Genomic DNA, 16497 nt, shown 5'->3' on the forward strand with positions numbered 1-16497 from the left:
ATCAATTAATTAATTACAAGGATAATTGAATTTGTGTAATTTGTAAGTTGTTAAGCAATTGTATATATTCTTACATTGGTTTGTAAATTGTAATAATCTAATTAAATTTATTTTGGGTCATGTCCCATATATTATTATTTTGTGAAATTCACAAAGTAATAATACATATATTTAATTATTAAACTCCCTCGTTTAAATTATTTTTCTATAAATTTAATACAAACATTAGAAAATATTATAAAAATATATATCATAAATTTAGATACATTATTTAAAATTATGATTTAAACTTTAACTTTATATAAAATTTTGTAAAGGAAACTAAAAAAAAAAAAAAAATTCTCAAAAAAACTGGGCGACCGAGCTCCACAGGGACAGGGCGGTCCGGGGATTGCACTATCCCCTTCCCCGACCTGTCATCCCCGTTTTTTTTTTGAGATTCCTCGGCCCATTCAGGCCAGGTTGGGACAGATCCCCAAGGGGCACGCCCATCTCTACAAGCCATTTTGCCATGTTATTTGGCCTTTGCGAACAAGGAAATTATATTAGGAAGATTCCTTAGATTTCACATAATGTCCTTCGTTCATGTTAAATGTGACTTACTAGTTCTATTTCTTATTCTTTTTGATAAATATAGTCGTAATAATAATCATCAAATATGTAATATCAATCTAATATTCTTATGTTTAATGTACAATACGTCTAATTTCAATTAAAATAAAATAAAATTCATCCAAATTAACCTTGGATTGATTAAAAAACTTAATGCGCCCACCGTGGGGCTCGAACCCACGACCACAAGGTTAAGAGCCTTGCGCTCTACCGACTGAGCTAGACGGGCTTGTTGTTGTAATGCCAACATCCTAAGAATATTTTAATTTAGTCTAATTCGTATTCCTTGGACTATGTTGTTGAGAATATTTACACGAGTTGTATGTATCAAACAAAAATGAGGCAATAATTAATGAAATCTCTTGAACTATAACAATAATATTAGTAGTATTATCAACTTAATTAGTTTCTTGAAGAGGAATAACAGAGGATGTGTATGTTGCAAGTTTTCCACTTGCTCTTTATTACATTTCTACTTTTGAGTTTTGACATACAACAACAAACAGCTGGAGTACTGCTTAGGGCCAAAACAAAGTTGCTCCCTTTCTCGTGTAAGGTACTGCCCTATTCTTTTAACAGAACATAAAAAAGGACATCACAAAATAAGTTATACTAGAATTCATCAAGAGATAAGTTCTCAACAGACCCGAAGCTTTCCTGCAGAGTTCCAATCCTTGAGTAGCTGGTCAGTGATCCACCCAAAAAATCTAGTGGAGAGTCATTTGAGATGGCCGTCGTGTCATAAATAAACGACATGGCTGGGTCGTCACTGTTAGGATAATCTGCGTAAATGGAGCTCGAATGGTTTACTTCATAGTCGTGAAGAAACATGTCATTGACATCAGTACTAGTGAAATTAGTATATATTACATCTTGATCAGAAGCCTTTTTAGCCTGAATGACCTGCCAAAATATCAAGAGAAAAATTGCTTAAATAATAAAGTGAAGCTTCATTTTGCCATATCGAAAATAAGGGTGGCATGCATAACATACATAATTCTGATTTTGACTATCCTGGTACACTATGATAAAGTCTCCAAGCTTTAACCCGTGTGTTTTTACGAAGCCTCCTGAGAAAATTCCAAAAATATTGAGCATATATAATTGTTTTATATGTAGAAGTAGAACAGATCAATATTTAAGGTAACTAAAGTAGGACAGATCAATATAGTTACCTGTATTTTCAAGTACGTACATTCGGCTGTTGTTATTAGGCCAAAACCTGCTTACCAATAAGAAAGGTATGTAATTACCTTAGCGAATCTAATAAAGTAAAGGACTGACATTTGGGGTCAAGACTATTTAGTTAGCATAGATGTTTTCGAAACCATATTACATTGTTTGCAATTAATTTTCCTTTTATGCTGTACAATTGTCAAATATATAGATAGGTGACAGTTCCTTTGATAGCAAATTGGTTAGTATCTTTCTGCCATCAAGGAGATAACAGGAGTAATTAACTCGAACCTGTATTTGAAGCTCCACACATGCAGACCATCCAAGTCATCCATGCTGATAAGAATCCCTTCCTTGGACTCAAGGATGGGGAGGTAAGACTCAGCTGCTTTCTGAAATGAAGTTGCTATCCATTATTGCCATTGATAGATGGTTTTACAAACAAATTAAGAATTTTCAAGAAATGAACTTCTGATTTTCTTAGTTATCAGATTTGAGAATGCAAGAAATTAGAAATCAGTCGCATTCAAACCTTTGGAAGTACCATTCTCCTGAGGGAGCTGACATCACTGTTCTTAAGCTCCTTCTGGAAAAGGAATTTCAACCTCCTTGGATCAATGACCTAAATCAGAAAAGAGTATTCTCTAGTCAACATCAAATAAAAGCGTTACTCTAAATTGCGATCGGCACAGGCAGCATACTGGCTACCAAAGTATAACAGGACTATGAGTCCTACATAATCACCACCCTCAGATAAAAAGGAACCCGAATTGAACTTGCCACAAACAGATTATCATGGAAGTATACTAACAATCTGACATGGCAAAATTTCAAGAAAAGGATTACCCTCTTGAAAAGTGGCATAATATCATTTAAATATATAACATATTACTGCACTACGATACACACAAGTAAATGTCAAGTGCAATTGAAATTAAAATGGAATTGGGAAGGTCTTTATATCAGTTGCATTACTCCCTAATCTCTATACAGTTGTATGCAATTCTTGCAGTATAACTATAACATACTGATCAAAGAAATAAATTAGAGATATATGCATTTCCATAAGACCAAGAAAAAAGTAAAGAGGAATATTCTTCATTTCTTTCCACAGTGATTCTATCATAAACGTCAACTAAATCCCTGTGTTTTTCTCTTCTTTTAACATAAATATAGCTGCTCTATTTGCTGTCTGCAATTAGTTAATAATAATTATCTCTAATTTAAACTCAATCCACCAGCAAATACAAGTAAGAACATCATTAATTAACAATAATTGTGATTCATTATAATATTAACCTCTTCTCCGTCCTACAATTTGTCTTTTTTCCAGTAAATATATATAAAATATAGAGATCTCAAAACCCCGAGCTGTTGTGCATGTAACTAATGATAAGTTTATATAAACAGAGAGCAATAAAAAATTACCTAATAACAAACCGTTGAAACTACAGTTATATCTTGAATCTAGGCTAACCAAAGGCAGCAAATTTTTCTATTTATTAAAAAAAAAAATACAATTTAATTACAAAATTCACTGAAACAAGGAGCTGCAGGGAAACAAAGCTAAAAATAAAAATAAAAGAACTCAAAATAATAAACAGACAATTAACCACAGGACACTATTCGATCAATCGAGTTTAGAGAAATCAATAAGTTCTACTAGATCCCACCTTCCAATGAAGAAATTTATAATTAAGATCGGCTTGAAGGTAAACCAGCTGAGCTGAGTAAAATTAGTCAGTAATTATAGAGAATTATTGACATTCATTTTACAAATAAAAAGAGAGAGAGAAAACTCACACGTGCGGGGAGAGTGGTGAGAGGCACGTGCAAGGTGGAGGAAGATGAAGAATTAGCAAAGGAGAAAAGATTGTAGGAAGAAGATCGTCTCTGTCTGGCCATCCTTTTCTTCCTGTTGACACCAAGACTGGTCACAGCAGCAACAAGGTCACGGGTTGACCCGCCACGATCGGATCTAAAACGGGTATTGTCCCCCTTCACAGTGACACCCTCAACACCTGCCATGAAAGCAGAGGCCTCGGGTTTCTCATGAACACTAAGAGGCTCTTGGTCCATCATCATTAGGGTTTTTTGGGCCAGAGTCAATTGGTCAAGTTAAAAACCTAACGCTCAAAAAAAGGAAAAAAAAGAAAAGAATCACTATTTTGCTTTAGATTTCAGTGAGATCACTGGCTGTGCAGATCGAAACTACCGGTGATGGACGCTCGGCAATCACGAAATGGGGGTTTGGTTTAAAGAGAAAGGTGTTCTTTTTCTATTTTTAGCAAGACTTTGGTGAATGCAGTGCCTGGTTCTCTTGACATTTGTGACTTCTGCATTCACTCTTTCTTTTACCATCTTTTGTTCTCATTATAATTATATTTATTCCCTGTATTATCACCACTGTTGTGATAATGATGGTTAATAATACAATGTACATGTGATGGGTAGTGGGGTTTTAGGGTGAAATGTTTAGATGACAAAGTAGGGTTAGGGTTTTCTGATCACAGCGCCTGTTTTGAGTGACAAATGTTGTGCATGGATTCATGGTGGTTTTAGATCTTTGTTCTTATTATATAGTCTAAATTTCTGTGAAATGTTACATTAACTGTAAAGAGTAGAAAAATGGAAAAGCAAGAAGTTTAACTCGGGTTGAGTTGGTTTTAGCTTTAGGGTTGTGTTAGGGAATGGCCAAGAAGAAAGTGACGAATGGGAGGTAGAAGAAAGAACAGGTGTTGCAAAAGCTCTGATACAATGCAACAGAAATCAATGGCGTTTTGGGTTGGGTTTTATTGGACTCTTCGTCTTTCCTTCCATGTACTTAAAACGACACACACTTGCACAGTTTTACATTCTCTGTCTAGATGAGTGGTTTTGAATTTTCATTGAAGATGGGAGAGGGAAAACCGCTATTTATGTGTCTTCCTTTCAAGCATGCTTCTCCGAAGCTTTACGTAGAGGGAGATTATATACTGTGTATATGCTCATACCAGAGACAATTTTTGTAAGTGTGATAATCCTTTGATGAGAGAACTTGATTTCTTGTGTTATACGTATTTATTTGCATTCAACATAATAAATGACCAAATCTAGTGACGAGATTAATCTTCTCGAATCTCATTTTTTCTTCTTGGTAATGTATTTATTGAGTAACGAATCAATTGATTTAACCAGTGGCATTAATTTATGTACTAAATTACTTTAATAAATTTAAAAAATTTATATATATTGAAAAAAAATAGTATTTTCTACTAATAAACCAACACACAATTACTTCTATCCATCTTCCAGTACAGCTACATCAAATGTTCCTACAACAAAAGAATTGTCGATTATTTTTTATTTTATTTTCCCTTGAAACGATTAAGAAAATAGGAGCAAATAATTTCAGGTTTAAACTTAAAATTCTAAGAGTATCGAATCTTTAAGGAAAAAAAAAAAAAAATAAAACAACCATTATAATCATTTACAAAAAAATAAATCATACCCTTACCTTCTTGTTGTTGTAGGATTTGTTAATTCTTTCTGCTCAGATTTCCAATTTTTTTTTTTTTTTGTGGGGAGGGGGGGGGGGGGGGGGCGGGTGCGGAAGTGTTTAAATGAACAAAAAGAGAGACCCATTTTAGAAAGAACCAGCGAAGATTCAAAATTATTTAATTTTATTTAATTTGGTTAAGATGATGGAAGAAGACTGAAAATGATTGAACATGCATGCATAATTACGTAATTTTATAAATAACAAACGAGCAACATGCATGTATCAGCTGACTATTTGGTAAATATCCGTAACAGAATTTGACCAGCTTGTTGGTCTTTTGCTGTTACCTAGCCCTGTGGTTTCTCATTTCTTTTTAGGGTGAATACGACATTTACCTACTTATAGTTGCCGTAATGATATTGGTACCAAAAAATTTAGAAATAATTGCCCTAATGATATTGGTATCAAAAAGTTTAGAAATGATAAACAGTATTATTAGTTAAATATTGTTTTAAAAAGATAACCATTTTCCATCATATTCTGTTATAAATTTTCGTTAATTAAAAGATAACAGTATTTTAAAAAGACTCAAATGCCCTTGATAATTTAATATAATTAGTTTTATTATCTGACGTGGCAGACGAAGACAGTGCCACCTCATATGCCACGTCACCAAATTGCCACGTCAGGTACCCTACAGTTAAAATGAAAAATCAAATGTAAATCCCATTTGGCTCCCGAATTTTTCAAACCTAATCCCAAATTTCAAAACCTAAATTTTGAGTTCTCTCCCAAATAATATCAATCCCTAATCCCAAATCACAAACCCTAAATTTTGAATTCTCTCCTAGATGCTTGCTAACCAGTCTTCAAAACTGTATCTCTGACATTTAGATGAAATTTTTTTTTTTTCACATTGCCCTAACTGCACCCCTTTTTCTCTTTTGTTCCCCCTTGTAGTCACTAAATCGAATCAGAAATTGATTGTTGTGATTGGCAATATAAGTTCAGAATCACAATCACAATCTCCTCCTCCTCGCGACGGTTATCGTGCATCAAGTGTTTCGACGCTCTTGGGTTCTGCTATTCACCTGTTCATCAGATGCAGAAGTATTATGGCCAGGGAACTTTTGACAACTGTTCCAGTAACTGGGCTGCTCTTGTAGATTGTTTAAATCTCAAAACCAAACCCTCTTCTCGCGTTGAGGTAATCAATTATTCTCCTTTTCCATTTACTTTAAATAATTTTCTACATATTTTTGATGGTCTTGGTTCATCTTCTATCTATTAAGCTATTTACTCATCGTTGGATCTAAACTTTCGAACAACTTTTGAAATCCACTTTTATTGGTGTACTATTGTGAGTAAAAGATTTTGCATTTTCAATGTTTTATTGTTACTTGCTTTATTGTGAGAAAAATAATTTTCTAGGACTTCCTGCAATGAGCATGTATGACTACTCACTGATGTTACTGTACTTAAGTACTTTTCTTTATATGCTATATTGTTCTCTTCCATTGGTTCTAAACTTCAATTTTTCCAGTTTATGGTTACTTGTAGCCCTTCTGTCTCAGTTTACTCTAATTTTTTCCTTCCAGGTTGGAGGCCCAGTAAAGCTATAAGTATGATGAAGAGAAAATTGAGGTAAACTTTCTAAATGCATGTTATTTGGATTCGCTGTCTTCTTTAGTTTTGGTAATATGTATGATTGAATCCTCAGAAATCAGATAGACCTGCATTTTACTGTCACTACAAATTATTAGATTGCTTAGGCTGCATTTGGTGCTTTGGAGGATATAGATTCAGTATAAGGTTTCAAATGACTTGCAATGTCGCACACTCTAATGTTTTTGCAATAATCACAATTGCAATTGATGCATTGCATATAATGTATTGGTATTGAAGTGCTTTTTATTTGTGTGTTGCAGTGAAATTGAAAGTAAGATAACTGGGCTTTATAAAAAAGTAATGTTGCAGAGTATCAGGATGAAATTTAGAGTTATTAGATGGAAGAACCTTGAAATTTTAGACTGCCCAGTTTGATCTTTTTGCTGTTTCCTTTAATGATATACTAAATGCAATCTTAACTGGTCCTGAGCAATTGAAATTATTTTCCCACATAGCAGTTTTTTACTGGGGAATCCAACTCTGATGCTAAAATAGCATGGCCAGAAGCATGTGGTGTGAATAAGGTTTGCACTTGCAGGCGCTGTGAGGAGAAGGCTGATGGGAAGGATTGTTTAGTTTGCGATTCAATGTACCATGTCTCCTGTGTTGAGCCAGCTGTTAAAGAGATTCCTCCAAAAAGTTGGTATTGTGTTAGCTGCGCTGCAAAAGGCATTGGATTGCCTCATGAGAACTGTCTAGTGTGTGAGAGGCTGAATGATGAAATTCTGGATGCTTGTTTTTGACGGAAAAAATTGAAACCTTATGACCTATCCTGTGAGAGTGCCGTCCTGAACTGAAATCTCCTAAGCAAACAAGTGGAGCAGCTGATGTGAAGATGAATTGCAAGTCTAGGCAAAAATGGTTGTTGTTATTCAGTGTTTATCAATTTGTTTGTATTTAAAACTACTACAATTTGTTTGATTACTTTTAGCTGACACCTAGGAGTTCATTTCTATGTTGGCTTGAGGAAGTGGCATAGGCTGATAAGCTTAACTGCCATTTCTATTTCATTCGTCTCCCATTAAATTTGGAAAAAAACTGAACTGTGTGAATCTTTTGGAATGAAAGTGGTGCTGAATTTTTTGGGTTAATTACGATGTAATGAGTGCAAAGCAAATACGTGGATAATATATTAAGAAAATTTGCAGTTATGTTTCTTTGGAGGATCTGCAGAAAAGTCAATACGCATTGACTAAATGAGCGTTAATGATAGCCAAAGCACAGCCTAAACTTCACCTTCGACTACATGCATCAATTCTGTTGTACTATTGCAAAGGAGATATATAGATAAATAAGAGACCATCAGAATTAAGCAATCACAAAGTCAAGTGGATGAATATTCAGGGACTAAATAAATAAAACATCATTTCACATCTCAATTACAGTAAATGCATTAATCACAAAGCATATACAATATGAAACAATGTACCGTCACTGTACAAACGAACAAAATGCATTAATCAAAAGGTAGTCAATGTTGCATTACGAACGAACACAGGAACAATATGACATCAGAAACTATCTATTTTGACCACTATTGTTAGTCACCTCCGATGAGTTTACATCCGCTCTGACTTAATATAATAAAGGAACGATATGACATCAGAAACTGTATTTTGATAATCTGCATTTGCGTCTGCAGCAATCTACATATCTGTTCTTTCATGTTCTTAGCCTTCGTTTCTGCTTCCTCTGGAAAACCATAAATAAATTAAGATCATTTCGAATAAAATGAACTTCTGTATGATTACACCACATATAGACCACAACCAAAATCAATGGGCAACAACACTCTAAAGCAAACCAGTTAGTTCCTGTAACTGACCTATTAAATACATATCTAATTTTCCTACAGCATAAACAAACTCTGGTATTCAATATTGTGTGCACAAAAATGATGCAGCCAGTAAAAACACACATAAATATAACAAAATTATCAATCCTGGTAGTCAGCTTTGATATGCAGCTTTCCAAGTATAAACAATTCAGAGATGTCACATCCTCGAACGGTCAACCCTCAACAAATTTTGAGCCAAGCAAGATGTTAGCTATAAATTTCAAACCCATATGGATAACAAATTTACAACTGCAAAAGGAAGATAACCTAACGTATGCAATAATCTAATTCACATTACGCTTAACATATTACAAGAAATAAAATCCGTCAGATTGGTTACACAATTTGTTGATTGATGCTCAAGTTGCAAATTGAAAAAGATAAATCAAAAGCAAGATAACCCAAGAGCATCAAAACACTTGATGCACGATAACCATCGCCGAGGAGGAGATTGTGATTGTGATTGTGATTCTGAGCTCATATTTGTCCAATCACATCAATCAATTTCTGATCCGATTTAGTGACTACAAGGGGGAACGAAAGAGAAAAAGAGGTGCAATTAGTACAATGTGAAAAAAAAAAAATTCATCTAAATGTCTGAGATTGCTATGACCAATTTTGAAGACTGGGTAGTAAGCATTTTGGGAGAGAATTCAAAATTTAGGGTTTGTAATTTGGGTTTAGGGATTGATATTATTTGAAATTTGGGATTAGGTTTGAAAAATTTGGGAGCCAAAGATTTACATTTGATTTTTCTTTTAAATTGTGAGGTACCTAATGTGGCAAGTTGGTGAATCTGCCACCTCAGGTAATAACACTATAATATTAAACTGGTAAGGGCATTTAAGTCTTTTATAATACTGTTGTATTTTAGCTAATAGAAATTTCTAACAGAACCTAAAGGAATCGGCTGTTCGTCATTTTCAAACTTTTTTGGTACCAACTTGTCATTTACGGCAAACTATGGGTAAGTATATGTCGTTTGACCTTTCTTTTTAAGAATTTTGCACAGCCATCAGCCATGCGCTTGGGAAAAATCTAAACGACTAGATCAAATCTCAACACTCGCCCAAATCATGTGGCCGTAGGTAAATGCTTCCCAAACTAAGTAAAAACTACCCAGCATTACTAACCAACGAGAATCTACGGTTTCTATGCTTAATCAAGATGGGTTTCTTCTTCAAGATTATTGATTATAATTGGCTACAGTCACCATCATCTTATCCCATTAAATCCGTAATCGTAAATTGTATGGTTCTCTATACGTGAATCTCAATTGGCCTCTTAAATATAAAAGAGGTTGGGACGCCTCGTGCAACTCCACTGAATTAGTTTTATTCGTTTTTCCATTTTCAGTTTGCTGGCAGGGCCAGTAAATCATGAGTTGTCATCGCAAAATGTCCAGTTTGGATGACTTGAGAACTAAACACAATAAGCTTCACGTAATCACGTTGTTTGTGGATTCAATGCTGCTCTAGCATAAGCTAGTCTGTCTCGCCGGTTGTCAAAAATACTAAATCAAATCCTTCACAGAAAAAAAGAAATAAAAATCACCATCGGAACTATTAAATTATTACCCACATACCAAAAATTTTCCACCATTACAAATTGATAGAAATTCCCAATAACAGGGCAAATTTCAGATGTATGAGACAAACGGGAACAACTTACATCTACATCTGTACAATCATTGAGAGACAACATAAATTTAAATTAAAAAGCAAAAAGGAACTAGCCCCAGTAAGGATATAAGAAATCACAACTTGTATTTGTGAGAGGGCGGGAGGCACTTTTAGATCCATTCATAGCCAGATAAACGATGGGGCTCATGACACGATAACTTAAAATATAAGAGTACCAACCATACCAAGGTGAAATAATCATTAGAGTTTCTTAGTCCAGCTTTGCTCACCAATCCCCATGTTGCCGCTTGCAACTGCCGAAGTTGAGGCTAAAATCATTTGCATTCATTCTAACTTGATCCTCTCCTCTTGTTGTTGCTTCTTTGGTTCAGCAGGGAAGTATTTAATGCCCACAAGATCGCCAACCCGACTGATGACCTGAATAAAGAAAGCAATTCAATACAGGATTTATGATCTAGATACGCAAAGAAAGCATTGTATATTTTAAAGCAAAATAAGTTCATAAGATGCGCTCTTTGATCCCATTTAAAATTGACAAGATCTGACGTTCATCTACTACTAGCATTCGCCACTTTGATTCTGGAATAAACAAATCATAGCCTATGTCTATTGCCCTTCACGGCTCTCTCCCTATCATGCAACAAATAATATAATTTCCTATTGTGTTTTATGAATCAGAACTTACTTCCAAAGCTTTAACTAGATCTTCCCTGGTATGAGAAGCAGATATGCATATACGAGCTCTTGCCAGTAGCAGTGGGGTTGCTGGAAAAGCAACAGTCACGACAGCTACCTAAAAGAAACACCTCATAAATCATACATATACTGCAAATGTATTATATCACAGATGAAGTGATAGTACACTCACATTCTGCTTGAGGCACTCCCGTGAGAAGGCAGGGATCTTTGCAGGGTTGTAAAGCATAATAGGCATTACTGGAGAATCATTATCCCCAAGAACCTCAAAACCCATTTTCTGCAGTTCTGACCTAAAAAAGTTGCTATTCTCACGAATTCGTGCAAGTTTCTGGGCACCTACTCGGGAACAAAAGCAATTAAGATTGTGATCATCAATGTTGGAGTGAGATTTGGAGTGTTAAAGAGTCCACACGGTAGACACTAAAACAAATAAGACATGAAAAATATAAATCTGCACCTCTGCTGGAGCCATCCTCCCCAAGAATAACCTTTATGGAAGACACTATTTGCTCTGCTGCTGGTGGTGAAATTGAAGTTGCATAAAGATGAGCAGGACAAGTGTATTTCAAGTATTGGATCAGTTCCTTCAAAAAAAGAAGAAATTTCAAGGACATAAGAATGCAATTCAGAGTTCATGGTCCATTAAACATTCACCCCCACCCCCAAAATACAAAAGCTCCAAGCTCAATTCATTTTTTGAAAAGGTAGAGTAGTAGTGAGTTTTTTTTTTTTTTTTTTTTTTTAATGAAGGGAGACGGGAACAGTATATGGGTGACTCCTATAGAACTCTATAAGATGTCAGTAATATTATACATGTTAAGCAACAAATTACGGATATAATCAAGGATACTAAAAAGCAAAGTAGCAAACCTTGGATCCTGCAATGTAGCCACCACATGATCCGAATGATTTAGTAAAAGTTCCCATCATGATATCCACGTCAGCGGTATCTACTCCTAAGAGCTCACAAACCCCCCTGCCTGTTTTCCCTACTGCTCCAATGCTGTGGGCCTCATCCAAGTATGTATATGCCTGCCAGACAATACAAAAACATTAAGAATAGCATAAAAGAAAAAATATGCAAGAGATAGAATATATAAAACAATATTATTACTGTATAAAAATCATCATGCTCAGAAAATTGTAAAATCCAGACTTTTTCCCCAAGTAAAATATTTATAAACGTTCTTATGCATTCATGATACAACAGTTCAATGCATATATTAGAATGAAAGAACCATCTTGCCACAACCTTGTACTTTTTGCAGATTGATATAATCTCTGGAAGTTTGCAAAGCTCCCCTTCCATGCTGTATATACCCTCCACTATGACAATAATCTTTTTCCATGGTCTGTGGGTCCTAGGTTGTCCCTCTGCAATTTGTTCTCTCAAAACTTCCTCCAAATGAGAGGGTGCTGTGGTAGAACAACAAAAGGGAAAACATGAGCAGAAAAATTCCAGCCTAAATCCGGGAAGTATTACTTGCTTTCGGAATAAACAAGCACCACACTGATAACAAGAAATATATACATATTACTTTGCACTAGTTAATATGTAATGTCAAAATATCAGTTTCAACAACTAAAATTGGACAAACTAGACACCTCAGAATCAAGTCATAACCATACAGTCTCAATACCACACAAGAACTTACTATTGTGTTGGAAAACACGGATGGTTGCTCCTGATCCTCGTGCACCATTGACAATGGAGTTATGATTCAAAGAATCACTAATAATCAAGCCTCCCTGTAATTAAAAGACAGTAAAAGTTTACTTGCAAAATTTATAACCCATGTTTACAGAGTGCTCCAATTGGTTAAATGCACAAACCTTGCCCATTAAGACTGGAAGGATAGCTGAGTTTGTCACATAGCCCATTCCAAACACTATAGCAGCTGGTTTTCCAACAAACCTTGCAACACACTCCTCCAATTCATTATGCAATACCGTTGTGCCTGATGGGATAACAGCATTAGTAAGACCTTACGCAGACAAGTGCCAAAACAAAAGCATCTAATAACGTAATGCACTCACCACCATCCAGTCGGCTACTACAGGTACTAGGAGAATATTTTTTCAATGACTCTATTACCCGGGGTGTGCAGTATTCATCTGCCGCAGCAAACCCCAGGTAATTGTATGATCCCAAATTTAAGCATCTACTCACGTTATTGGTTCGTCTGCACCACAATCACTTGTTTACATATATCTTCAATGTTGCGAACTTTGCATAATGAAAATAAGCAAAGGAAAGTGTCATATGAACAGGGAGAAGAATCTCACATAAGCGTCTTATTATAGTCATTGGAGTAACGTTCAACCACATCAAACCACGCATCAGGGGCACTAGCAATAGGTCGGCCAAAACAGTCCTGCCATAAAGAAGATGGAAAATCAAGAACAGAAGTTCACTTGTGTCAACACCCCTTAAAAGCAATTTAGCACTCTTTGCAATCTAGTACTGATTATCCCACTTAAAGTTGCTATCATTAATAGAAATTATTTGTTCCCACTTTATAGATGAAAAACAAACCTTCTACCAAAAGCTGATCACCCTGTAATATAATACTCTTAAAAAATCCTCAAGTTCTCAAGCATTTTCTAAATTCTTTACCCGAATCATATCATCAAATTCTCGTGTTACATTGATCTTATTTCTAATTCCACGTATTCTTTTCTCAAGCAGTAATAATTCAAAGTACTCCTAGAAAACTCAAATCACGTATAATTTCCAATCAAAAGATAAGATTGATTTCGTAATTCCTTTAAATCAACAACTAAAATACCTGAATTCGAAGATACAAACGTCGAATATAAAAATCTTCGAGTCCTAAACAGATTGGCGCGTATCCCTGCTTCAACAAAATCAAGAATCAATCACCAATTAAGAAAGAACACGCAAACAATCAAGCAAGCAAGCAGCGTAAGATTACCTTTCGATTATTGGTGTTCCACCAGTTAATAGTTTTGCGAAAGAAATCTCTGATTTGGCCAAAAACAAACAACAAGCCGTAGCTGAAGTAGGTGGTTAAGGCAGTTAAATAGGGAATTGCAATCATTTCTAAGTAAAAAACTGGTAAAATTCAAGAAAGGAAGAGCAGATCTAGGTATAAGAAAGAATGTTGGAATGGGATCCGGATGGAGAGATCCAAGCGAATGGAAGATCCGAAAAATGGAACCGGTGGAAAGGAACGGCAGTGATTGGGAATTGAGTTGAGAGAATCTGTGGATTCTAATCCTGGCGATCCACTGGTTTGGGACTCCGAATTTTTAGACTCAAATGGACGGGCTAGACATGGCGGAATGGTCAACCCATTATTTTAAATTGGAATTCTACAACTCATCTTTAGAGAGGGTGATGCCACTTCATATCACATTTTTACGTCATTCTCTTATGGGTAGCATCTGACGTGGCAGTACATCTCATCTACCACATCAGATGCCATATCATAAAATAAAAGCTTGATGTAAAAATTTAATGTAAAAGTAGCATTATTAAGAGAGGAGAAAGAGTAATGCTATCATTCCTATCGAAACTTATTAATTGACGTGCAAATGATATGGTAAACCACTCATCAACATGTCACATCACTTCCCCAAAACCCAAAAAAAAAAAAAAAAAAAACTTTTTAAACCAAATTGGAATATCAATAAATCAAATTCCCTCCCAAATTGTTTAATCCCTAACTCATATTCTCTCCCAAATTTTACAAACCTAACAATCAAAATTTCTCTAATATATCTCTCTCTGTCAAAGCCTATTCAACCTTACCACCACACCAGTCGCGCCTTGACGGATGACCACCACCAGCCAGCTGCACATTCCAACGGACGACCCCAACCACCGTGCCTTCAAAAAGGGTTTTTTTTTTTTTTTTTTGTGTCCTGCTGATTTCTTATTATCAAAAGTTGTTTACTTTGTGTTTGTGGACCTATTATGAGCTGCCACAATGGTAAGAGAAAGTTTGTGATAAAAGATTATGAGTTTAGCATTTTTCATTTGCATCGGTAAAAGCATTAAAATAAATAAATACCCAAAAATAAATAAATATAAATATATATCTGCACACATGTTTCTGGACTTTTAGAGACAATTCAAATTGTTTCTTTATGTGGAATCAAAGGTACTTAATAACAGTTATATTTTGATAGGATATGATTTGTGTACTTGTATTTATATCTGATACTGTTGTTGGTATGTATAGTCTTTTTAATTTTTATTTATTTGGGTAAGTATAGTCTTTTTAATTGATTTATACATGTTTAACATACAAAATAAATATTAAACAAATTAAAGATTCCTACACATAACACATAAGTATTGGAAAGATATAAATTTAATGATTTGTTATGTCATAAATTATCACCTATTAAAACTTTTAATCATTTTTGGATCATATAATGTTTTATTATAAGAAAATATTATATTAACAGAAAGAGAGATCACTTTGAAGATTACTGGGAATGTTTAGAAAATATGTTTAGTTGGTTCGAATAAATTGATAAATAATATATTTGGTTTGGAGGATAAATGGGTGGATATGTTACATACATTACTAAATTGCTCTCTTTTTTAAATATTAATATAGTAGTATTTTTTATTATTATTTTTTAATCATTTCTTTTAATCCCCTACATTTAAAATTTTGCTAAAACACCCCAACCATATAAAACTTTAATTTATAGCAAAATCATCCCCACCCACCCCAAGCCACTGCCAGCAACCAGCCACCACCACCGGTTGCCATCGGTAGTTGACAGAATGGCACACGATTGGCCATATATGGGCGGTCGTGTGCCGACAAAGTCGAAAATGGCTATGGATCACAAATCCATAGCCAGAAAATAACTAGATATATGGCCATTTCACAATCATAGAAACGCTAGATTTGGCAGTTTTCGGCCATAGATTTGTGATTCATGGCCGAAAAGGCCTTACTGGCACACAACCGGCTAGATCCAACCGGTCGTGCACCATTATGGCGACTGATGTCGACAGGTGGCAGCAATCTTGGATGGTTGGGGGTATTTGGTTAACTTTTAAACTTTTTTATGGTTTGGGTGTTTTAGCTAATTTCTCAAATATAGGCGGGCTAGGTAATTGTTAGTTGGTAGATATTTTAAGGCAACTGTGTCCAAAAGGGTTTTTAATTAACGGCAAAATGGATAAAAAAATCAGATTACCCTGATAATATTTTAATAACACACTCTAACAAGGTAATAAGATTATCCCTCACATTACCAAAAGTAAACACTATTTATAATAAAATATTATTTTAATATTTTATTACTTACAAATCAAATACTGGAATCTTACAAGATAAACGAAGATTACTCCTACTATCTTACATACCCTTGATCCAAACGGCCAAGTCATA

General features: G+C 34.8%; 3 protein-coding genes and 1 non-coding gene across 6 annotated transcripts; 1 reads left to right on the top strand and 3 right to left on the bottom strand.

Annotated features, from left to right (window-relative positions):
• Positions 1-768: 768 nt before the first annotated feature.
• On the bottom strand, positions 769-841 carry TRNAK-CUU. Its single transcript has one exon. It is a non-coding gene; the product is annotated as a tRNA-Lys (tRNA).
• A 383-nt stretch (positions 842-1224) lies between these two features.
• Positions 1225-3867, bottom strand: LOC116111308 (B3 domain-containing transcription factor FUS3-like). The gene is made up of 6 exons (XM_031397504.1): positions 3592-3867; positions 2321-2410; positions 2080-2180; positions 1788-1834; positions 1606-1682; positions 1225-1515 (listed from the first exon to the last, which is right to left on the bottom strand). The coding sequence occupies exons 1-6, from the start codon at positions 3865-3867 to the stop codon at positions 1225-1227; spliced, it is 882 nt and encodes a 293-aa protein (XP_031253364.1).
• A 2914-nt stretch (positions 3868-6781) lies between these two features.
• On the top strand, positions 6782-8004 carry LOC116111320 (bromodomain adjacent to zinc finger domain protein 1A-like). Of its 2 annotated transcripts, none has more exons than XR_004125050.1 (2): positions 6782-6913; positions 7396-8004. XR_004125050.1 is itself a non-coding variant. In XM_031397517.1 (2 exons), exons 1-2 carry the CDS (start codon positions 6816-6818, stop codon positions 7678-7680), a joined length of 303 nt encoding a protein of 100 aa, XP_031253377.1. In that variant the 5' UTR covers positions 6782-6815; the 3' UTR covers positions 7681-8004. The 2 variants fall into 2 exon arrangements, 1 of the variants encoding a protein (XP_031253377.1); XM_031397517.1 differs by having other exon boundaries at positions 7476-8004.
• Positions 8005-10314: 2310 nt separating this feature from the next.
• LOC116111279 (long chain base biosynthesis protein 2a) lies at positions 10315-14456 on the bottom strand. Of its 2 annotated transcripts, none has more exons than XM_031397481.1 (12): positions 14053-14454; positions 13906-13971; positions 13403-13491; positions 13154-13299; positions 12950-13074; positions 12772-12865; positions 12369-12532; positions 11987-12148; positions 11574-11700; positions 11286-11452; positions 11103-11210; positions 10315-10834 (listed from the first exon to the last, which is right to left on the bottom strand). In XM_031397481.1, the coding sequence occupies exons 1-12, from the start codon at positions 14176-14178 to the stop codon at positions 10742-10744; spliced, it is 1467 nt and encodes a 488-aa protein (XP_031253341.1). In that variant the 5' UTR covers positions 14179-14454; the 3' UTR covers positions 10315-10741. The 2 variants fall into 2 exon arrangements, 1 of the variants encoding a protein (XP_031253341.1); XR_004125041.1 differs by having other exon boundaries at positions 10800-10834; positions 11103-11206; positions 14053-14456.
• Between the last annotated feature and the right edge of the window lie 2041 nt (positions 14457-16497).

The sequence above is a fragment of the Pistacia vera genome, unplaced genomic scaffold (genome assembly GCF_008641045.1).
Source record: "Pistacia vera cultivar Batoury unplaced genomic scaffold, PisVer_v2 Contig630, whole genome shotgun sequence".
Taxonomy (NCBI): domain Eukaryota; kingdom Viridiplantae; phylum Streptophyta; class Magnoliopsida; order Sapindales; family Anacardiaceae; genus Pistacia; species Pistacia vera.